We start from the raw sequence: 19156 nt of genomic DNA on the forward strand, positions 1-19156 counted from the left end.
CCACCAGGATTATTTGTGGTCACTGCTATTATTACCTGAAGTGCAGTCTTCAGCCTGCTAGAGGCCAGGGGGCAGCTCCGCTGGGAGGCGGCCACTTCCACCAGGACGGTGAGCGTGTGGGTCCAGAGCAGGGTCAGAAGGCTGAGGTGCAGAGGGACATCAGTCACAGGATAGGAGGGTGGAAGGGGAGGAAGCAGAGACACTCTTGAGAAAGGGACCGAGACCCACCCCCAGCTCCTCCCCACCCCCACCCTCCACTCCTACCTGCTTCTCAGGTAGGGCTGGAGCCACAGGCAGGAGTGGGGCAGGGAGGACAAGGGGTGGGGGGGCAGGTGGGCGGGGCCAGTCCCAACCAATGTGTCTCATAACCTAGCAGAGAAGCCTGCTCAGTAGGATTATCAAACCCCAACAAACAAGGTGGGGAGGGGAGGCTGGTCCCCCAGTGACAGAATCAGGATTCAGTAGAGGAGTGGCCAGAATGAAGAGGATTCCAGCATGGATAAGGATGGATAAACTGTCAGGAGAAAAAAATAGCAACCAAGCCACAGTCCTACTAACTACCTGAAAGAACTGAATTTTGACACGCCAAAGTAGATTCGGGCAGTTAAGTACAAAAAAAAAGAAAAAATTGGGTTGTGTAATTAAGAACGGGGAAGGTCATACTAATTAAAGGTAGTTAATGTAGTCAACATATTTGGGTGCTTATTATGCCCCCAGACAATGTTCTAATGGCTGTTGAGACAGCAGTGAGTGAAATCCCTGGAGTGGGGATTTAACTCGGTTTCAGCTGAACAAACGGCATGTTGTGGCCTGAGAAATGAAGAAGGCGGGCTTCCCCGGGGGGGCCGCTGCACCAGGAGTGGTACGCGGGGAGCACGGGCAGCAGCCTCAGAGCCCGGATCCCATGGGGAGGACCCACGGCCATCGGTCTGCAGCGCGCCAACCACTTCCTTTGCACAGGCGCTACATTCGACACCCCACGTGACTCACTTGGTCCTCATTAAAGGCCAGAACTATGATCATCTGCACGGAAAACTTGAGTAATCTGTGCACTCCGCCCACCGAGCAACAGCAAAGCTAGAGTCTGAATTCAGGTGGGCTGAGGCCCACACCCTTGACTTCTAGCCATGCTGCCCAGGCCCCTGCTCGAAGAGAGACCCTAACTAGGGGCACCTGGGAGGCTCAGTCGGTTAAGTGCCCGATTTCGGCTTAGGTCATGATCTGATCTCACCATTCGTGGGTTCAAGCCCCACATCAGGCTCTGTGTGGAGAGCCTGGAGCCTGCTTTGGATACTGTCTCCCTCTCACTCAGCCCCTCCCCTGCTCAAACTCTGTCTGTCTCTCTCTCTCTCTCTCCCTCTCTCAAAAATAAATAAACATTAAAAAAAATTTTTTTAAAGGCACCCTAACTAGAAGTTCCCCTGAATCATGGGAGAATACCCATTGCCTGTAACGTTAGGAGGGGAGATGAGCCAGCAAGGCCCACAGACAGCCCACGGCTAAAGGAGAAGGCAGCTTTCTGCTCAGCCTAAAGGGAAATGGGCAAGTGTGTGAGGAAGTGAGCCCCCTGTCCCTGGAGGTGAGCCTTGAAGCAGAGGCTGGTTGCATCCTCCCCTGAGAATGGATGCTGAGGCCGGGAAAGAGGGGCTGGTGGGAGGTGGTGGGGCGCCGCAGGGCGGGAGGCTGCCGCAGACCTGTTGAAGTTCTCCTGCACCAAGTTGGTGTTCATGTAGCAGAGCTTCACTTCCAGAAACTTCATCAGGGGCAGAATGGCCTGGGGAGAGGGGTGGGCAGCACGTCTGGTTCTGGCCCATTCCCATGCCCTGACTCGGAAGGGCAAACCGGACCGGGAGCTTTTGTGCACTTGCTTTGGGACACCTGCAGGAGCTGACCCCTGCCCACAGCCGGCTCCAGCCACACTGGCCTCCTGTACGCGCGGTCCTGGCTCGGGGCCCTGGCCTTTGCCGTTCCCTCCCACTGTCTAAAAATATCTCCATTTTCTCTAGCACTTATTATCTCACATGCCATGTGTGTGCACGCACACACACACGTACATATAGTTCTAGTTACACACATGTACTTGGCTCTTCCATGTCCCCTACCAGAATGTAAGCTCTAGGAAGGGCGGACTTTTCGTAATTTTTGTTCATTGATATATATCCCAGTGCCTAAATCAGTGCCTGGGACAGAGTGAGTGCTTCGATAGTTGATGACTTAATGAGTCAGCGTCTCCCAAACAACCAAAGGTACGCATCACTGTGCCCCCTGACAGGTGAGGATGCTCGAATCAGCTGGCTTGTGCAAACAGGAGCTGAGAAGGATGCACGCCCAGACCTGTCTGGCTGCAAAGTCCAAGCTCTCCCCGACTGCAGTCCCCACACTGATGCTGGGAGAGTCTGTGGAATGACCCAACCCTGCCCCCTTAGCATCCAAGGAGGAAACCGAGGTCCAGGAGGGAACATTTCTGGCCCAAGTCTGGGGGACTCATCGCTGACATCCCACCGACTTCAGCTCCCTGCCACCCTAAGCCCCTTTGGCAAAGCTGAGCAGGGAGGGCCACTCACATCCTCAGGCAGGACAGACTCCTTGACACTCACGAGCTTCTGGATGTGCTTGGCAATGCCCACCTCCAGCTGGGGACACAAAGCAGGAGGGAGACCAGGGCGTAAGTGCGGGGAGGACGGGGTGAGGCCACTTGGAGCCTGGGTTTAGGTTCGGGAAGGGGTAGGGGCCGGACGTCAGCCCAAGTCCGGTGGGGGGCGGGGGGGGGGGCCCTGCGGATCAGACAAGGTACCTGCTCGGCCAGGGTGCGGACGCCAGTGCGGATCTCGTGGCCCAGCCCGGCCAGCGCGCCCTGCAGCTGGGCATACAGCGTGTTCTGCAGCTGCCCCTGCTCCAGCACAGCCCCTACCCGCTGTTCCAGCGCCTCCCATGCCAGCTGGGTGGGCAGCTTGCCGATCACCAGCCGCAGCTGCTCCATGTCGTTCACCACCACGCATAGCTGAGGGCAGGCACGGGCGCAGGAGGCAGAGCTTCCGGAGTTGTGCCGGGACTGGCAGCCCCTACCCCCGCCCCGGTCCCCGACACCCAGGTCCGGCCCTTACCATGTTGGCCGCCTGGCCCTGGTCCTTCTGGCCTGCGGAGAGCTCCCGGGCCCGGGCCTTTATGAGGCTGCAGTACACCAGGGCCAGCCGACAGGTATCCTGGGGTGGGGAGAGGAGGATCAACGCGGGGGGAGCCCACGAGGGGGTCAATGTGGAGAGGCACGGAAATCTCGGTGACTTGGGGACTTAAGACACAGGCCTTTGGAGGCTGCTGGGGCAGGAGGAGCTGGGGAGAAAGAGGGTGAGTGAAACGGGGCTGTCCTAGAAAGGAGGGGAAGGACCCACGAAGACGCCGCACCTCCACAAACTTGACGGTGATCATGAAGGCCTCCTCTGGGTCGGGCCAGTCCAGCTGCCGGGCAGTATGGCTGATCTGGGCGAAACAGGTGGACAGATCCACGGCTGATGTGCTGTGCTTGGTCAGTTCACCCAGGGGCACCAACTGGGGGATGGGAGAGGGTGCAGAAAGGAGGGCTCAGGCCTTGCCAGATTCCTGCTCCTCCCTCCCTCCTTCCTTCCGCAAGCATGCAGGACGGGGCGGGGCGGGGGGGGGGCGCGGACTACCAGGGGTGCGAGCGAGGCCCCCCACCCAGGGACCCCCCGGCTGCACAGATCAGTCTGTGAAGGAAAGCCACGCTTTACACCAAGGATATCAGGAGGCGGCGTTTTGCACGACTGGCTTCAAGAGCCGGTTACCAGCTTCTGCACATCCTGGAGGTACAAGCAGAGCCCCGAGCCCCACCCCCAAAGCTGGGACCCCATCCCTGATCTCGGGCCCCGCCCCCACCTCATCCATCTGCACAGCGCGCTGCACCCGCGCCAGGGCCACACTGTATGTCTTCTGCAGCCAGGAGGGGACGGCGGGCTGGAACCAGCGGTGAAAGCCATCCAGGGCCAGGACTCCATCCCTGGGGAGGGCCGGGGCTCAGCCTGGGAGCCTCTCCTCAGCCCTCCTCTCTCTTTTGTGCTGACCCGCCACTGCCCACCTCTCTGCGGGGACTGGGCCCAGCTGGCAGAGCTCCTTGAGGCTGACATAGAGCTGGAATAGACTCTCGCCCACCTCCGGGGACACGGGGCTGCCCGCCACCGCCGCCGTGTGGTCCTGTACCCGCTTGGCCACCTGCGAAGGGAAGGCGTGGGGACAGGGCTCCAGAGCCAGGGTAGAGGGCACGGCCCGGAGACGCGGGGCGAGACTCACCAGCCACTGAAGCTCCGGGAAAGCCATGGAGAAGAGGTTGACCTTGAGGGCACTGGAAGGAAGGCGACAGGTGTGACCTGGTGGCACACACAGGGGTCCTTCTGGCCCCTCTTCTGAGCCCCCGCCGCACGACCTCCCAACCCAGCCACCTGCTCACTTCTGGAAGATCTTGTTCCACGTGCGCTGGCACTGGTGTAGGTCGCCAATGATGTCCTGCACCAGGCTCAGCAAGGCCTTGCCTGCCTGCAGCATGCCCTGGCAGGGACAGAGGTGCGCTGAGCAGGGCTGCAAGGGGCGAGCACCCCACCCCGCCGCCCCGCCCGAGCCCCCTCACCTGCACCATGGGCTGATGGTGCTGCTGCTTCAGGTGGAACCATTCGACGGTGCCGGTCTGCGGGCAAAGGGGGCGGTGAGCAGGGAGGGTCACTAGGCTCAGGCACGTGCCCTCCTCGTCCCCAGGGTGAGTACCCATACCCGCAGCGCCTCGGTCACCAGGCGGGGCAGGGGGGCGCTGTCGGGGCACAGCTCCCTGAAGGCCTTCATCTTGCACATCTGTACCAGGACCCTGTGGGGACAGACAGCTGGGTCCAGGATGCCCGCTGCCCCTGTACCCCGCCCCCACCCCCATCTCCAGCAGGCTGCCGCATCCCTGCAGGCTCCCTCGTTCCTGGCCTCACTGAAGAAGGGGAAGGGGTAGCCGCTGACCTGAGAAGAGATTGCAGCCGGGCTGGGGAGTCGGGGACAGAGAGCGGGAAAACAGACCGGAACCTCCTGATGAGGGAGAGGCCGTAGGCCAGCAGGTTGCGGAACGAGGCAGCCAGCTCTTCTCGCTGCAGGGCCAGGCAGAGTCGGGAGCTGCTTTACGGGGCCCGGACGGCCATTCCCGCACCCTGAGCTCTGCCTGCCCGACACCCCTCAGTCCACCCCAGCCCACCTGTTCTGCCTTGAGCCGGCCCTGGATCCACTGGTACTCGATGCTGGTGATGGGGTGCAGGAGGCAGCTGCTCGGGAACTCCAGGCTCTGGTAGAGACGACTATAGGCCAGCCACTGCCTGCAGCGGACAGGAAGCCCTCAGCCCCGCCAGGCCGGGCAGCGTCCTTCCCGCTGCTCACCGGCCCTGGGGAGGGACAGCGAGGTGCCCTGCCCCCGAGACCTCCTATGGACCCCCATCAACCTCATCAAGTTGTTTTTCAAACATGTAAATGAATCATCTGTTCCTCAAATTGGGATATTTGTGACTTAAAGATTCAGGATCTCGGGGCACCTGGCTGGCTCAGTCGGTCAAGGGGCGGACTCTTGATTTCAGCTCAGGTCATGATCTCACGGTTGTGAGTTTGAGCCCTGCGTCGGGCTCTGCGCTCACAGCGCGGAGCCGGCTTTAGATTCTCTGTCTCTCTCTCTGCCCCTCCCCCTGCTCATGCGTGCTCTCTCTCTCTCAAAAATAAATAAACGTTAAAAAAATTATTTAATATAAAAAAATAATAAGAACTCAGGATTTCTTGCTTCTTTCGAAAAAAAGATTTGGAGACTTGAGCCTTCATGCACACGTGCCAAACATCAGCTGGGACTGCCCCATAGACAGTTTAGGGGACACTGCACAGAGGTGATGACCAAGCTGAAATGTGGCCCAAGCGGCACTGTGAAGGAGGACGGAAGAGAAGAGCAGCCCAGGGACAGGCCTCGTCCTGACCGGGACACCGCACTGCATGCTCGGGCCCCGCAGGACCCTGGGCCCTCGCTGTGGGTGCCCACTCCTGGGCCCAGCCTCACCCACATCCCCTGTCCACTTATCTGGGAATACCCACCTGCCCAGGGTCCTACAAACTGCCCTTCTCCCCCAGCCCCCTTCCAGCCCCTACTCAAGTGCCAAGTGTCAGCCGTGGCCCCGGGGCAGCGGGCACCGTCATTCCTCCTGGCCTGGCCAGCGCCCGGGGTGCCCCCAGTTCTGTACTCCTCACGCGCACAGGAACATCTGAGGACTCGCGTGTGCCCCTTCCCTCGTTCCCACAACCTCTTGGGGCACAGGGGATGGGACAGGCCCTCAACACAGATCTGGTAATGCCGGCGCGCAAGTCTGTTGACTCAAGGGTGGTGGTGCTGGAAGACGGGGCTGCCGATCTGGGGCAGGGGTGGCGAGCTCAAATGCCAGGGAGTGACATGGGCCGATGGCAGCCGTGAGGGGCAGGGGAGGCCGTGCGCTCCTTTGTGGCCAGCTACAGCCCAGCAGAACGACAGCACTTAGGGTCCGTGGGACGCTGGACACGTGACTCCATGTGGAAAACCTCCAGATTTGTAAAAGTGGGCAACTGACTCAAAACTGAAAACACAGGGAGACCGCCTGGGCAGCTTAGCCGGAGAAGCGTCCAACTCCTGATTTCGGCTCCGGTCGTGATCTGAGTTCGAGCCCCGCATCAGGCTCTTCGCCGACGGCAAGGAGCTTGCTCGGGCTTCTCTCTCTCTCTCTCTGTACGCCCAACCCGCGTAAATGAACCCGCGTCAATAAACTTAAAACAAAAACAACTTAGAACACACAGTTGGGGCCAAACAGAAATCTCCCGAGGGTTCGACTTTGAGCTGCCAGCCTGTAGGAGGACAGGTGACCCTCCCGGGTGCTCCGGCTGGGCCGTGCACTCACGCCATGGACTGGTGGAAGTCAGACAGGTCCTTCTGCGTGGCATGGAGAAAGAGGATGGTTGCAGCCTGGGGACTCAGCGACCCGTCCCAGGAGGTACTGCCCGCCTGCGGGGACAGGTGGAGGGGTGTCAGGACCCAGCAGGCGAGCCCCGTACCACCCGGCGCTGGGAGGGCAGTACCTGGTGCTGGGTGACCTCGTGGGACACGAGCTGCTGCAGCAGGTGGAGGTGCACCGTGTAGCTGGGCTGGGAGCGGCTGGCCGCGGTGGCTCTCTGCAACGGGGCCAGCACGGCGGCGAGTGGAGGGCCCCGCGGCCGGTGCGGCCCGTCCCGCCACCCCAGGCAGGCCCCTGGACGGTCCCTGCACCCGGCCCCCAACCTACCCGCTTGTGAATGAGCTGGAACTGGAGGTGGCACTGACCGCGGTCGGGGTAGGTCTCGGTGCAGGGCTCCAGAGGGTACCACTGATCCTCTTGGCAGCGTAGGTCCTGGCGGGCAGGGCGGGCAGGGGGTGCCCGTGCCCATGGGTGGCATGAATCTCACACAGTTGGGGGCAGAGGAGGCAAGAGGAGGGAGACCCCAGGCCCTGCTTGGTGTGGACCCAGTACCGCTCCCCTGAACTCCTCGTGAACCCCCGTTCGGTCTCTCTCCTGAGCCTCTTTCCTGACCCCACTCACCTGTAGCCTCAGAACCACGTTCCCCAGAAAATCATCCTGGCCTTTGTCCTTCCGGGCCTCCTTAAAGATCCTGTTCCAGGCAGGGTCCATGAGGGGGATGGGCCAAGACACTGAGGGGTCAGGCTGGGATCCGTCCCCATCCTGGGCCCAGACACAGCCTGCAGCCCAGCAGACAACCCGCATGCACGGGGAGGGCAGAGGGGCCCACACGCCCTCCCCAGGAACCTGCTCCCCACGGCATTCACCTCCGCAGCCCGTGCAGATCGGTGAGTTCCCCGAGTTTCTGTCTGACAGACTCCACGGTATCCAGGTCCCTGAGGGGGGCAAAGGTCTGAGCAGGAGGCAGGGAGGGTGTCCGGGGAGCCCCTGACCCCTTCGGGAGGAGGGTCTACCCCACCCCCACTCGCCCCCTTTCTCTCCCTGACCCCGCCAGGCAGGGGACGCCCCTCACCACATGTCCAGATGGAAGCTTGAGTTGCTTATGTCCTCAAACTCCCTACAGGGAGGAAAGGGCACGGCTGAGGGCCTTGGAGGGCCGGAGCCAACCAGAGCCTGTCCCTGGGAGCTCTCTCCCCCACTCCACCACTGTCCAGTCCGACCCCTCCTAGCAAACTGCTCCTCCGTCCTCTAAAGCAAGGCTTCGGCCTACCCCCCGGACCAACCCAGTCCAACCCTCCACACCCCGCCTGCACACGTGGGCCACTGCTCTGTCCTGTCTGGCCTCCTGTCTATCTCTGGCCCAGGGAGCAGGCTCCTCCTCCGGTCAGGCCAAGTCACCTCCCCTGAGTCAGGAAGTCCCGCTGATCTCACTGAGGGGATAGGGGCTGGGGCCGGGCCACGTACAGGATGAACGTCTCCTCCCAGACAGGGTTGAGGGTCTGGGTGATGACCTGGGTGCGGTGGGTCTGCTCCTCCGGGATGGTGTGCCTCACCACAGCCTTCTGCCGATGCCGGGACCCAGGGCTGCCTCCCGGAGCGCCTACCCCCTGCTCAATGCCCAGCAGGCAGTAGGGGTCACTGAATCCTGGGGAAGCGGGGGAAGGACGAGGCCACCAGGGTGTTGGCCAGGCTCCCTGGGAGACTCCCTCATCACCCCAGGGGCAGAGCCCCAGCCCATCCACAGACTCGAAGGGCCCGGGGTCAGCAGCACCCAGGTGAGCCCCGGGGGACGTCTGGGAGATGGGAGCTCCCTCCCAGTTCTGGGACAGCCTGATGCGGAGAAGGAGATGTTGGCAAGAAGGCCCTCAGGGCCCCTCACCCTCTACTCACCACTGACGTCTTTGCCCAGAATGCCCTTGGCTTGTTTCACCGTTGCCTTCAGACAAAATATTGGCTTCTGGAAGGATGGGAGGGTGAGCCTGACTCCTGGAGGGAGCTGGGCTTCCTGGCCCCTGTCCTAGCCTAGGGCGGTCCTGGACCAGGGTTACCTCAAGCTTCTGGACCTTCTGCAGCAGCTGCTGGTGTTCCTCGGGCCCCATGTGGAAGGCCTGGTGGGATGGGAGCGTAAGAGACTTAGGGCACAGGGCGGGGCCGGCCGGCGGGGAAGAGGACTCCTGCCTGAGTCCAGGCTTCAGGATGGCGGGCGGCGTGGGGGCTGGGCTCACCTCCTGCAGGTATCGAAGCAGCTCTGAGGCCTCCTTCACATGGTTGGGCTCGGGCTGACCCAGGCGGTGCAGGATGGTGTAGAGAGCTTCCTCGTACAGTAGGGCCCGCTGAGGCACAGCACAGTCACCTCAGGGACCCCTGTCAGCCCACTGCAAGGCAAGCCCGCCCACCTGTCCCCCGCCATCTACCCCTGGCACCAGCACTGCACTCCCAAAGCTGGGACGAGGCACCCCCAACGTGTGGGGGATGGGGGGGGTTAAGACCCAGAAGTCTCCCTCCCCTGCTGTTGCCATCAGCCTTGGCCAGTGGCCAAGGAGAGTGTTCTGAAGAATGTGGGGCTGCCTCCCACCACCTCACTGCCTCCCCAATACTCTGATTCTTACCTCTTCAGGGGAGAAGTGGTGGGATGGAGGCTCGATCTGGGGAGCAAGGTGAAAAGACAGATGTCCCCAAGGCCTGGACCAGGGCTCAGACAGCAGGAACGGCTCCTCAGCGAGCAGGCCCAGGCCTAGGGCTGCGGGGTCCCCGGCCTCCAACCCACCAGGGCCGCACACCTGTTCCCACAGCAGGCCTCCCGGGAGTCCAGGCCCCGGACCGCCTTCCTCGTCCCCTGGCCGGCCGCGGCTGAAGTCCATTGGCGCTTGGCTGCCCCAGCAGGGTGAGCTCGCGGCACCCGTGGCCCCAACCTCCCTTCCTTCCCCAGAGGAAGCAGCACCGCTTATCGGGTCGGCCACGCTCACACCCCAGCGGCGGAAGTGAGGCCCAGCAGTGGAGGTGGGAGACTGGGGGACATGCCAAGCAGGCCTGGGGGCCGCTCAGCTGGTCCCCACCCACCCCCCCCTCCCGCCCCAGCACCCCAGCCCACGGCAGGGCCGCTCCCTAACAGCTGGTGACTTTGGAGCTGGAGGAGCAGAGGATGGGGTGGGTGGCCCCACGAAAGGGACAGGCTCAGAGAGCCTCAGACCCCAAGACCTGAGGCCCAGGATGGCCCAGAGAACACGCGGCAGCCCCCGGTCTGCCAACCCAGAAGGTCCTGCCCAGGTGCTGAGAAAGGCAGGGAAGGGACCACACCCTTAGCCCCAGCCCGTGAGAGGTGGAGCCCCGCACCCTGGCCACTCTCCTCACTGAGGTCACTCCTACCTCCTGAGCCGTTCGGGGCAGGGGATCCTGCAGATCTCTGACCCTGCGGCGCCTTATCTTGATGGCCTGGCGTAAGAGGGGAGGGCGCCGCTGGGACTGGGAGAGGTGTGTCGCCATGGTGGCCCGTTCTGCCCTTCCCCTCTGCCGAGCCGCTGCCGCAGGGTGAAGATCGCGAAGCCACAGGATTATGCAAAGAGCACTGGGTGCCACCCTGCGCGAGGGAGGGGTGGGGGCCGGCGGGCCGGGGGAGGTTCCGGTCAGGGTTTCACCACCTCTGAGGCCTGTACCTTCCTCCCTCCGGCCTGCTGGGGTCCTGGGAGGAACTCTCCCGAACGGGAGGCAGGTGGACCCGGTGGGCAGGTCCGGCTCCACCCCACCCTCCCACAGAGGCCGGGAGATGGGGGGGGGGGGGGAGGGGGTCCAGCGTTCCCCAGCAGGGGCGTCAGCGCCACCCTGCCCCCTCCCAGCTGTGCACCCGGCTGGGCCAGGGGCCGAGGGGAGCTGCCCCGTGTCGGTGGGGTTCTCACCCACAGACCTAGGGCGGAGCTGGGCAGGGCACAGGGTGGGGGCTCCAGAGAGGCATCTCCCCAGCGGGCAGCCAACTGCTCAGCCTGCTCCGCTCCACAGGTGACATTCCACCAAGGTGACTGGGCCAAGCTGTGCTGGGCGGAGACGGCCCTGGGGCCCCTGCCCCCACAAGGACATCAAGAGGGTGCTCCCTTCACATGCCCTTGTAGGGTAACCCCAGGGACTCCTGGGTGGGGCTGGAGAGACCGTGCAGCCCAGCAAGAAGGGACAGGAAAATAGGACACTTCAGTGCTGGGCTTTCTGAGCTCCCAGAGGCACGGATGCCACACCCATGGCCTTCCTCCAGACCAGGGCCCAGGGGGGTGCAGGGCTGGGCACGGAGGCTCTTCCCTGCTCCCAGGCACGGAGCTTCACAAGGAGAAGGCACCCGCAGGAGGGGCCACCTGACATGTCCCCCCCACAGGCACCCTTTCACGAGGTGGTGAGCACAGCAGCCCGGCCCCTGGTTCTAAAGCTCCCAGCCCAGGACAGCTGCTGGGCTGCCCCAGGCCCCAGGGGACCCCGTGGGTGGGCGAAGTTGCCGAGTAACCACCATGGAATGGAGGCGTGGGAGGCCGGAGTGGTCCTGGGCCCCCATGCACTGTGGGAACAAGGGGCTCTCACACGGGGCGGGAACAGTCTCCCCAGGGCCCTTAGCAGCCAGTTCTCTTTTCCCAAGAGATCACGCTGGTCACCACACACAGAGCCAGACAGGTCCAGTCACTTCATTTTTACTACTTCACATTTTCAGCAAACAAATCAAGGTGCAAACAGGGTTTATTTCACGTTAATATATTAACTGGTTGTTGTCTTTCTCTTTCCTTTCTTTTTTTTTTTTTTTTTGTCAAATAAATAGGGAATTCTCTTTAAATAACCATCTCCTCACTTCACGGCCAGTCCAGAAGCAAATGAGAGCAAATTTTAGTGCATCCAGGGGGCACATCACCAATTAGGCATGAAGCTTAAAGGAAAGAGGGCAGGGTGAGGGGCTGGTGAGAGGTCACGGTCAGCACACAGGTTCAGGCCAGGCCCCAGGGGTCAGGGCCTTTGTTCCAGCCCACCCAGCAGCTCCCAAATGGCATGATAGGATGGATGAACACGCATCCAGTCTGAGAAGCCCCTTCTAGAGAGAAAAGAGAGAAGGCAAAGGGAAACAAATGCCAGAAACACTCGGAGGGAAGCAGTGGGCTCCCTCCCCATTGCGGCGGCCTGGTCCTGAGGCGGCCCACCCCCTGGAAGCTCACGTTAAAGCTCCAAAAAGTCACAAAGCGGTGGCGACAGACGATCGAGGACAGGACAGGGAGGGGAAGAAGAGTGTGACCGGGGCTGGAGGCTGGCTGGGATTGGAATGTGGGCTGACAGTCCGGTTTCCATGGTTAGGCACAGACCAGAGTGGAGGGAACGTGAGGGGGGCCTGGCAGGGGCCCTCAGGAAGACGCGAGGCTGGTCTGAGGGAGTTCACGAGGCCGAGGATAAAGTGGATTCCAAAACGAGGGAGCTGGACTGCGGTACAGGAGGTGGCCAGAGAGTCTCCGTGGGGAGAAGCTACTAGAGCAAGACGGGAACGAGGTGGACGCTCACACTCCTGAACGGAGCCCCAGGCGTGGCAAGAGGGAAGCACGACCGAGCGGCGCCGACTGAGCGGGCTCTGAGCTGTGGCTGGAGAAGCTGGGAGGCACGGCTCCCGAGTCAGGGGGGCCCCCCCTTCCCTCAACACCAGTCCTTGGGAAGTGTTTTATAATCACACCTGGAGGAAGAACAAAGCCCTTCCATCACCCCCCGCGCCCCAGTCTCAGCCCCAAGAGGAAGGGAAGGGAAGAGTGACGAGGGGTGGGAAGCAGGGGTGGGAGGGGTCTACTGGGTCTTCTTATCTTCCGGGGGGTAGTAGGGAGGTGGCGGAGGCTGGGTCTGAGGAAGGAAGGAAGAAAGATCGCATTAGAAGGTTCACCACGAGACCAGGTCTTCCCACCCCCAAACCCCTGCATCTGGCCGCCCGCGCATGGGCCCTGCTCACCGTGGGCATGTAGACGTTGTGTGGGTTGCCCGGGTTGTAATAGGCGCTGGCAGCCGCTTCTGCCGCCTTGGCTTCAGCTGCGAGAACAAACACGCTTGGGCTAAGTCCCAGCGACAAGCCCTCCCCTCTTCCAGCTGCCCCTGCTGAGATAGATGCCCCCCGCCAGGCGTCACCCCCCCCAGCAGCTAGTGCTGCCTGGTCCAGTTTGGTCCTTTCCAGCTCCTTTACCCCTCTCTCCCCATGATCCCGCCAGGTGGGACTGCCACCATGCGGTTACAGACGACAAGACGACACAGGGAGACCTTCCCAGCCCCGGGGCACAAGGCTAGTCGGGGAAGAGGCTGGAGGTGAGGGTGGAATCTAGACCCTCCCCAGGAGCAACCACACTGCTAGTCCCCGGGACTAGTCCAAGGCTCGGGGTCATTCACCATGTGGAGCTCCCGGCCGACCTCTAACTGTTGTCTGAGGCTCTCCACACAGCCACGGAGAGGGGAGGGCTGGCCCCCCAGGACTGCTAGCAGCCCAGGGCCTCACCTGCAGGAGTAGAGGGGACATCAGGGCCGCTGACAGGAGGTTCCATGGGCCCAGGATAGGGCGGTGGTGGGGGCTGCACATATCCCATGGCCCCGTCCATCATGGGGGGTCCTGGATAGAACTCTGCTCGGCAAGAGAGGAACAGGGGCCAGTGAGCAGCCTAGCCCCTCAGCTGGCAGCTCCCGGGCCTCTCCACCTTCTCAATTAGTCCTGAAGCAGCTTGAAGAACAAGTCTCCCCTCTACAACCCCCTGGCCTGGGTGGGGTGGTTAGTGGGTGGGTGGGGTGAGGGGTGGGCAGCAAAGGACACACTCACCAGGTGGGGGCGGTGGATAGGGGTAGCCAGGAGGGCAGGGGTACATTCCATTGGCGACTGGCGGGGGAAAGACATAGGCCCCGCTGGGCATGTAAGAATACCCATAGGCTCCATTGGGGGCTTCACCTCGGGAGGCTATAAGTACAAGGGGAGAGAGAAATGAGTGTCGCCTACCGAGGGGAGCTGCAGGGTCCCTGGAATGTGCACAGCAGACATGCCTCACCCCGCTCCATTCCACTCCCCACCCACGCTGGAGCCAGCCTTGGTCAGGGAAGAAGTGAGGAGTCTGGATGGGGAGGCAGGTCAGAGCCAAGGCAGGGGAGGTCAAGGGCAGGGGGGAGGGGTGGGCAGAGGACAGATGGACAGAAAGAGGGAGGTTCGGGGATGGGGTACCAGCCGGAGCCGGGGTGAGGCTGGGGGCGACGGGAGGATGTCTGCTGAGCACAACCCTTGGGGATTTCAAGTGTTAATGGTAGCTTAAAGGTTGGGTTTCATGTTTGTTTTTATGAGGCCACAGTAAAATGTCCTTGGGTCCAAAGAGCTTTGTCAAGATGTCCTATACCTGCTCCAGACAGGGCAAACCCAGCCTTCGAGGTACAGGCCGGAGTGATGCTAATTACAAGCTTTCTTCTCAATTCCCAGCCCCGGCGGGCCCGGGGCCCAGAGACTTTCTCTCTCTAGTGCTTAAAAAATCAGAATAAAAAGTAAACCAAGTCAAGTGCACAAACTAAACCCACACGTGTCAGTGTGTCCTTCGCCCCGGGGGCTTTCAGAGCCTTGATACCTTGAGATGCCACCTGTAGCATCCGTTGTCCAAACTCGATGGCTCCCCCTGCCGTAAAGGTCAACTTGTATGGCGCAGAGCCTTCCCAGCCACCTGGGAGGGGAACATTGCGTCAACAGCTCAGGAAAAGAACACAGCCTCAAGAGCCTCAAGAGACGGCTCTCTGTTCTCTTGGGGTCTCTGGCCAGTGACCTGGTGGCCTGCGGGGCAAGGGTTGGCTCTGCAGTGCCCGCCTCCTGCCCGTGCCTGCTTCGCTCTTTGGAAGAGGCGGCTCTTCTTTCTTGGAACAAGCCTGTTACCCCACCCCCAGCCGTGGAAGTCCATCAGCCCTAGAGCCTCCCACCCCCACGAAGCAGCCTCCCTAGGGCAGGTTCACTCAGCAACAAATGACATTCAAGTTCAGAGCAGATCTCCCCTCCTAAGGGGCCTAAAGATGGACCCCTGGCCCCTCGAACCTGGCTTCTGCCAGAGGGGAACTGTGAGCGCCTAGAGACCAAGCTTCCACTTGGCTGGGTGTGAGGGGAAGGCCAAGTTCGACAAAGAAGTCTCTGGTGTCTGCACAAAAGCTGGCCACCGTACAGGGCGTCTCTGGTGGCAGAGAGACAGCTGGCTCTTCCTGGCTCTAGGGAAAAGGCCCCTCCCAAGAACCTGACAGCTAAACTTTGCACACATTCCCCAGGTCACAATAAGCATTTTTTTTCTTAGTTTCCAGTGACATAGCTGATTTTGCTCTGAGAATGTGATCTGAGTTGCTACCTTTAACGCCAGCATCTCCTAGCCCTTGGCCAAAACCCACCTCTGCCGAACAACTGGCAGCCTGGGTGTGGGGCTTGGAAGCTAATCCAGAGCCAGGAAGAGGACAAGGCCAGGGGCTGATAAGGGTCCGAAGGGGACGTCCAGCAGAGGCGCGGCAGAGCACCTCTCTGGAAGCCCCGTCCGTGGCCCGGAGCCTTCATCACCCACCTCCTGCTTCAGCCTTCACTGTTCCCTTGATGTAGTTTGCACCAAACACAGGTTGCTTGATCTCACAGTCCTTCATCAGATAAAAGGGCATCATGAAGGACTGCATGGCATCCTTTCCTTTGGACAGAAAGATAATCTGCAGGCAGAGAGGACGGGAGCCATCAGCGCCCACCCCACGGCCCGAAGCCCCCCTCAGCTGGCACCTCCCGTGCGTGAGGGGTCTGCTCCCCCGGCCAGGGCCCAGCAGCCCCAGGGCGCTCTGCACCGAGGAAGCTTCTGGAGAGCACTCTGAAAGTGAAAGGTCCCACGTGCAGCCTGGCTGGAGGCCGAACGTGGGTGTTCGTGAGAGAAAAGACGCCGTTCACAGCGTGTGTGAGAGGAACAGACCGCTCTGCCGTTTGAGTGGTGGTGAGGGGGTGGCGGATGTGGCACAAAAGTGCAGAGCGCTGGGGCAGAGAGGCAGGGGTAGGCAGCGCTGGCTTCCAGAGCGGGGAGGTGTAGCCCGACGGCGTGAGATCCTGGGAGAAGGGGGCAGCCCAAAGAGCAGCAAGAACTTCCCGTCCCACACTTGGGACAACCCTCTGTTTTAAACCCGTGACTTCCATCTGTGGCTGAAGATGACAGAAAAAGGGTTTTGAGGCTCCCTTGTCTCTCTGCCAAGGCCCGTTGATAAAAACTTGAAGCTACGCCCCACTTCCAACCGTCTTTCAATCTAACTCTTGGTAGCTACAGGCAGCGAACCTTTTTCAAGAATGGCCATTTGTCTTTCTCTGGAAGGCTCTCAGAGTCGGCCTGGGTAACTCTCAGGCCAAGGCCCATTCCGCAGTCTGGCACTTCTCGCTCTGCAGGGTTTTGCCGGGCTTTCTGCCCAGCTGGAGGCTGTGGCCCTGCTACTGTATCCTGTTTACCACATTTGTCACTCTGGATGTACACAAAGGCCTCGTGGGCTACTCTGACGGAAATCAAAGTAACAACAGCCTCTACTCCAGGCTGCAGTCATCCCAGCAGCGGGGACTGACCCAACAACACACAGATTTTACAGCAAAAGATCTGCAATTTGCATGGAGTCAACACCCAGGGGTCAGTTCAAGCTGCACAAGCAGTCCGATGGTTCTAGCACCCAAGAGCATGTGACAGAAACACGTGGAGCGAGGAACGAACATTCACCAGGTTCAGAGGCCACTGGACTCATGACGCTGACCTAAAACCCCCATCAGCGTCCAGGAATCACAAGCTTTCAAACCAACCATCACACTGTGCAACTCACCCGGTAAGGGGTAAGGTAGACGGTGCCTTTCTTGGTCCCTTTGAAGGCCTCGGGCACGTTCTTCATATCATTGAATGTAAGTTCCACATGGTCATAAGACATCAGGATGCTGTGATAAGAAAGGAGGAAAGGCCCTGATGAGCCAGTCTGGAGCCATGATCTGTTTTCCCCAGGGACTGCACCCCCCTGGTAGGCAGGTGTCCAGCATGTCGCATCTCTGTTTTGACATGGCTGCAAGGAAACCATTAATATAGCCCTGGAAGGGAGGAGCAAGGCAGAGGTCTGCAGAATTTCCCCAAGCCGCGCACACCCCCCCACCCCCAGGTGACCACACCAGAGTTGCTGAGGGCTTAAAGCCTTAACCCTGTAATCCCTCAAATCAGGTTAGATTACCTGGGTTAACTCTCCCATTTTCTTCTGAGTCCTTATTATAGGTGTTTTCTGTTTTCGGCTGGTTTGTTTTTGAGTCCTAATACACAAACCCTTTAAGACGTGGCTCTATGTATCCCCAAAGGGCTCACTTCAGGGTTCCTTTAAAGCTGGGTTTCCAGACCTGGGTTGGCTAGGGTTTTAGGCCAGCCACGAAGCCCTTGAGATGATGGTGCACATGCATTTTTCTCGGAGAATCCGTGGCTTTGATCACTCTCAAAGGGATTCATGACTTAAAAGAGCAAGGCTATTTTACACATGAAATTTTAAACACTAAACTTCAATTACTGTATACGCAATTTTGGGGGAAACGAGGCCAAAGCATTTTCTCAAACAAGGCACACTATTATTTAGCAGAATGGAGCCCTAAGCCAGGTAGGAGGCCCAAGCAGGATAGATACATTCTCGTCCCACAAAGTCCCACTGAGAAAGAAAGAAAAATAGTCCCAGGAGATGTTACCAAATGGCATCAAAAGTGTTTTTCCAGGCCGGAGACTGGCTCTCACACAGACAGCTTACAAACTGGGAACAATATGAGATTTCTCTGATTATAAGATAACGAGATCCAAGTTCACATGGTTCCATTTGTCTTCCCCTTCCTCCCAAATACCACAACTTTCTTCACTGGGGAGGGCTAAGTGGGAGAGAGGACTAGTACCAGAAAAGAGAAGGACAACTCAGAGAAAAGAGGTCATTACTAGGAACAGGCTGGTCCAGCAGACCTGAGCTCGTAAGATAGAGGGGAAGTCAGTATTCTGAGGCTGGGAGCACCCCAGGCTTTCTCCTGACTCATCAAACATTTCTGGGTGCTGGCCTTAGCAGGCTACAAAGCTCTGATCGCACCAAGTCTCTTCTGGTGACTCAGACTCCTCCTAAACGCCTTCTGCCTTCAAGAAGCATTTCAGAGTCAGCATAGCTCAACCAAAGCTGGAGGATCCAATTCTCAGTGCCCAAGGAGCCAGAGAGAAGCCACTGAGAGGACCAGAGATGGGGAGAGAGAACTGATGGGAGGGGTGGGAAGAAAGAACTCTTAAGTTGGGAGACCTCGGTTCTGGGAGTAACCCAAGTCAACATGCATTCAAAAGAAACAGACAAGGACGGACACCGTGCCGGGAATTGTGTGAGACATTTGACAAGCGCTACCTATTTAACGGCACCTCTGGGTCTCAGTTTCTCATCTGGAAACTCAGCAGTTCTGGAATATACTATAAGGCTACATACTGATAGTTAAACCTATTGACTTCAGAGTAAAGACACCTTTCCTGGAATCCCATCTTGGTTATTTACAGCTCTGTGATCTCAGGCAAGTTACTCGTGCTCACTTTCCCTACGTGTAAAACGTGTATAACAGTATGCTCTGCCGCGCAGTACTTACATATTGAATAAGATAGGAGAGAAGCAGGGCCTGACACGTAGTAATGTAGTAAACACCCAATAAACGGCAATTATTTTTGTCTAAGACTGTTCCCATCTCTTGAAGTCATCGACTCTGGGAAGGGGGCTCAAGAACGACCCCGGGGCCCTGTCTCCCCAAGCCCTGTTCCCGTCCAGCAGCCCCACCCCCACCCGAGGGCTAATCGCAACCTCCTCCTCGACCGGCCCTCCTCCCGCCGGCCCCGCCTCCAGCCGTTACCCCCCCCCCCCACCACCGCACCCCATCAGTTTCCCCTCTTCACGGGCTTATCCCCCACCACCCCGCCGCCCACTCCCTCCCTTCGTTCCTCTAGGATCCTTCCGCAATGTTTTCACCTCTCTGTGTTGTTGACGATCACTCCGCCGCCCTCCGAGTGATTCTTGTTGAGCGCCATAGTCTCTCGGAGAAGGGTCCCGAGACTCCCAACGCAGTGCGCTTGCGCCTCCCTAGCGCCCGCCCCTAGTGGCGTCGTTCGTATTAGAGTTAGCCAATCACAGCTCTTGTGCGGAGG

General features: G+C 59.9%; 2 protein-coding genes across 9 annotated transcripts in view; both read right to left on the minus strand.

Moving 5' to 3' along the window:
- Positions 1-11039, minus strand: part of UNC13D (unc-13 homolog D) — a 33229-nt gene extending 22190 nt beyond the window's left edge. The window contains exons 1-27 of one of the 6 annotated variants that reach the window (XM_045489631.1): positions 10894-11039; positions 10359-10569; positions 9602-9637; positions 9218-9325; positions 9041-9100; positions 8883-8949; positions 8457-8637; positions 8065-8109; positions 7859-7927; positions 7614-7683; positions 7320-7424; positions 7117-7209; positions 6939-7042; positions 5237-5354; positions 5008-5132; positions 4777-4867; positions 4637-4693; positions 4460-4557; positions 4303-4354; positions 4091-4224; positions 3892-4012; positions 3403-3546; positions 3105-3203; positions 2795-3001; positions 2565-2633; positions 1695-1774; positions 36-141 (exon numbers count right to left, since the gene is read on the minus strand). In XM_045489631.1, the coding sequence (XP_045345587.1) occupies positions 36-141; positions 1695-1774; positions 2565-2633; positions 2795-3001; positions 3105-3203; positions 3403-3546; positions 3892-4012; positions 4091-4224; positions 4303-4354; positions 4460-4557; positions 4637-4693; positions 4777-4867; positions 5008-5132; positions 5237-5354; positions 6939-7042; positions 7117-7209; positions 7320-7424; positions 7614-7683; positions 7859-7927; positions 8065-8109; positions 8457-8637; positions 8883-8949; positions 9041-9100; positions 9218-9325; positions 9602-9637; positions 10359-10475 (2556 nt within the window). In that variant the 5' untranslated portion in view covers positions 10476-10569; positions 10894-11039. The other 5 variants (XR_006715179.1, XR_006715178.1, XM_045489629.1 and 2 more) reach the window with 5 other exon arrangements.
- Positions 11040-11640: 601 nt separating this feature from the next.
- On the minus strand, positions 11641-19113 carry WBP2 (WW domain binding protein 2). Of its 3 annotated transcripts, none has more exons than XM_045489639.1 (8): positions 18981-19113; positions 16803-16911; positions 15536-15671; positions 14573-14665; positions 13789-13923; positions 13474-13596; positions 12940-13016; positions 11641-12833 (listed from the first exon to the last, which is right to left on the minus strand). In XM_045489639.1, the coding sequence occupies exons 1-8, from the start codon at positions 19037-19039 to the stop codon at positions 12780-12782; spliced, it is 786 nt and encodes a 261-aa protein (XP_045345595.1). In that variant the 5' UTR covers positions 19040-19113; the 3' UTR covers positions 11641-12779. The 3 variants fall into 3 exon arrangements, with proteins under 3 accessions (XP_045345595.1, XP_045345596.1, XP_045345597.1); XM_045489640.1 differs by lacking the exon at positions 18981-19113 and adding an exon at positions 18607-18737; XM_045489641.1 differs by lacking the exon at positions 13789-13923.
- Between the last annotated feature and the right edge of the window lie 43 nt (positions 19114-19156).

This window comes from Leopardus geoffroyi, chromosome E1, assembly GCF_018350155.1.
Source record: "Leopardus geoffroyi isolate Oge1 chromosome E1, O.geoffroyi_Oge1_pat1.0, whole genome shotgun sequence".
Lineage (NCBI taxonomy): Eukaryota > Metazoa > Chordata > Mammalia > Carnivora > Felidae > Leopardus > Leopardus geoffroyi.

Bases quoted from the DNA above. Each gene is read 5' to 3' on its own strand.
- WBP2 (XM_045489639.1), bottom strand. From the start codon at position 19,039: ATGGCGCTCAACAAGAATCACTCGGAGGGCGGCGGAGTGATCGTCAAC. The intron at 16,912-18,980 runs GTGAAAACATTG...TTCTTATCACAG, and splicing joins ATCGTCAACAACACAGAGAG to CATCCTGATGTCTTATGACC. The intron at 13,924-14,572 runs GTATCAAGGCTC...TTGTACTTATAG, and splicing joins GCTACAGGTGGCATCTCAAG to CCTCCCGAGGTGAAGCCCCC.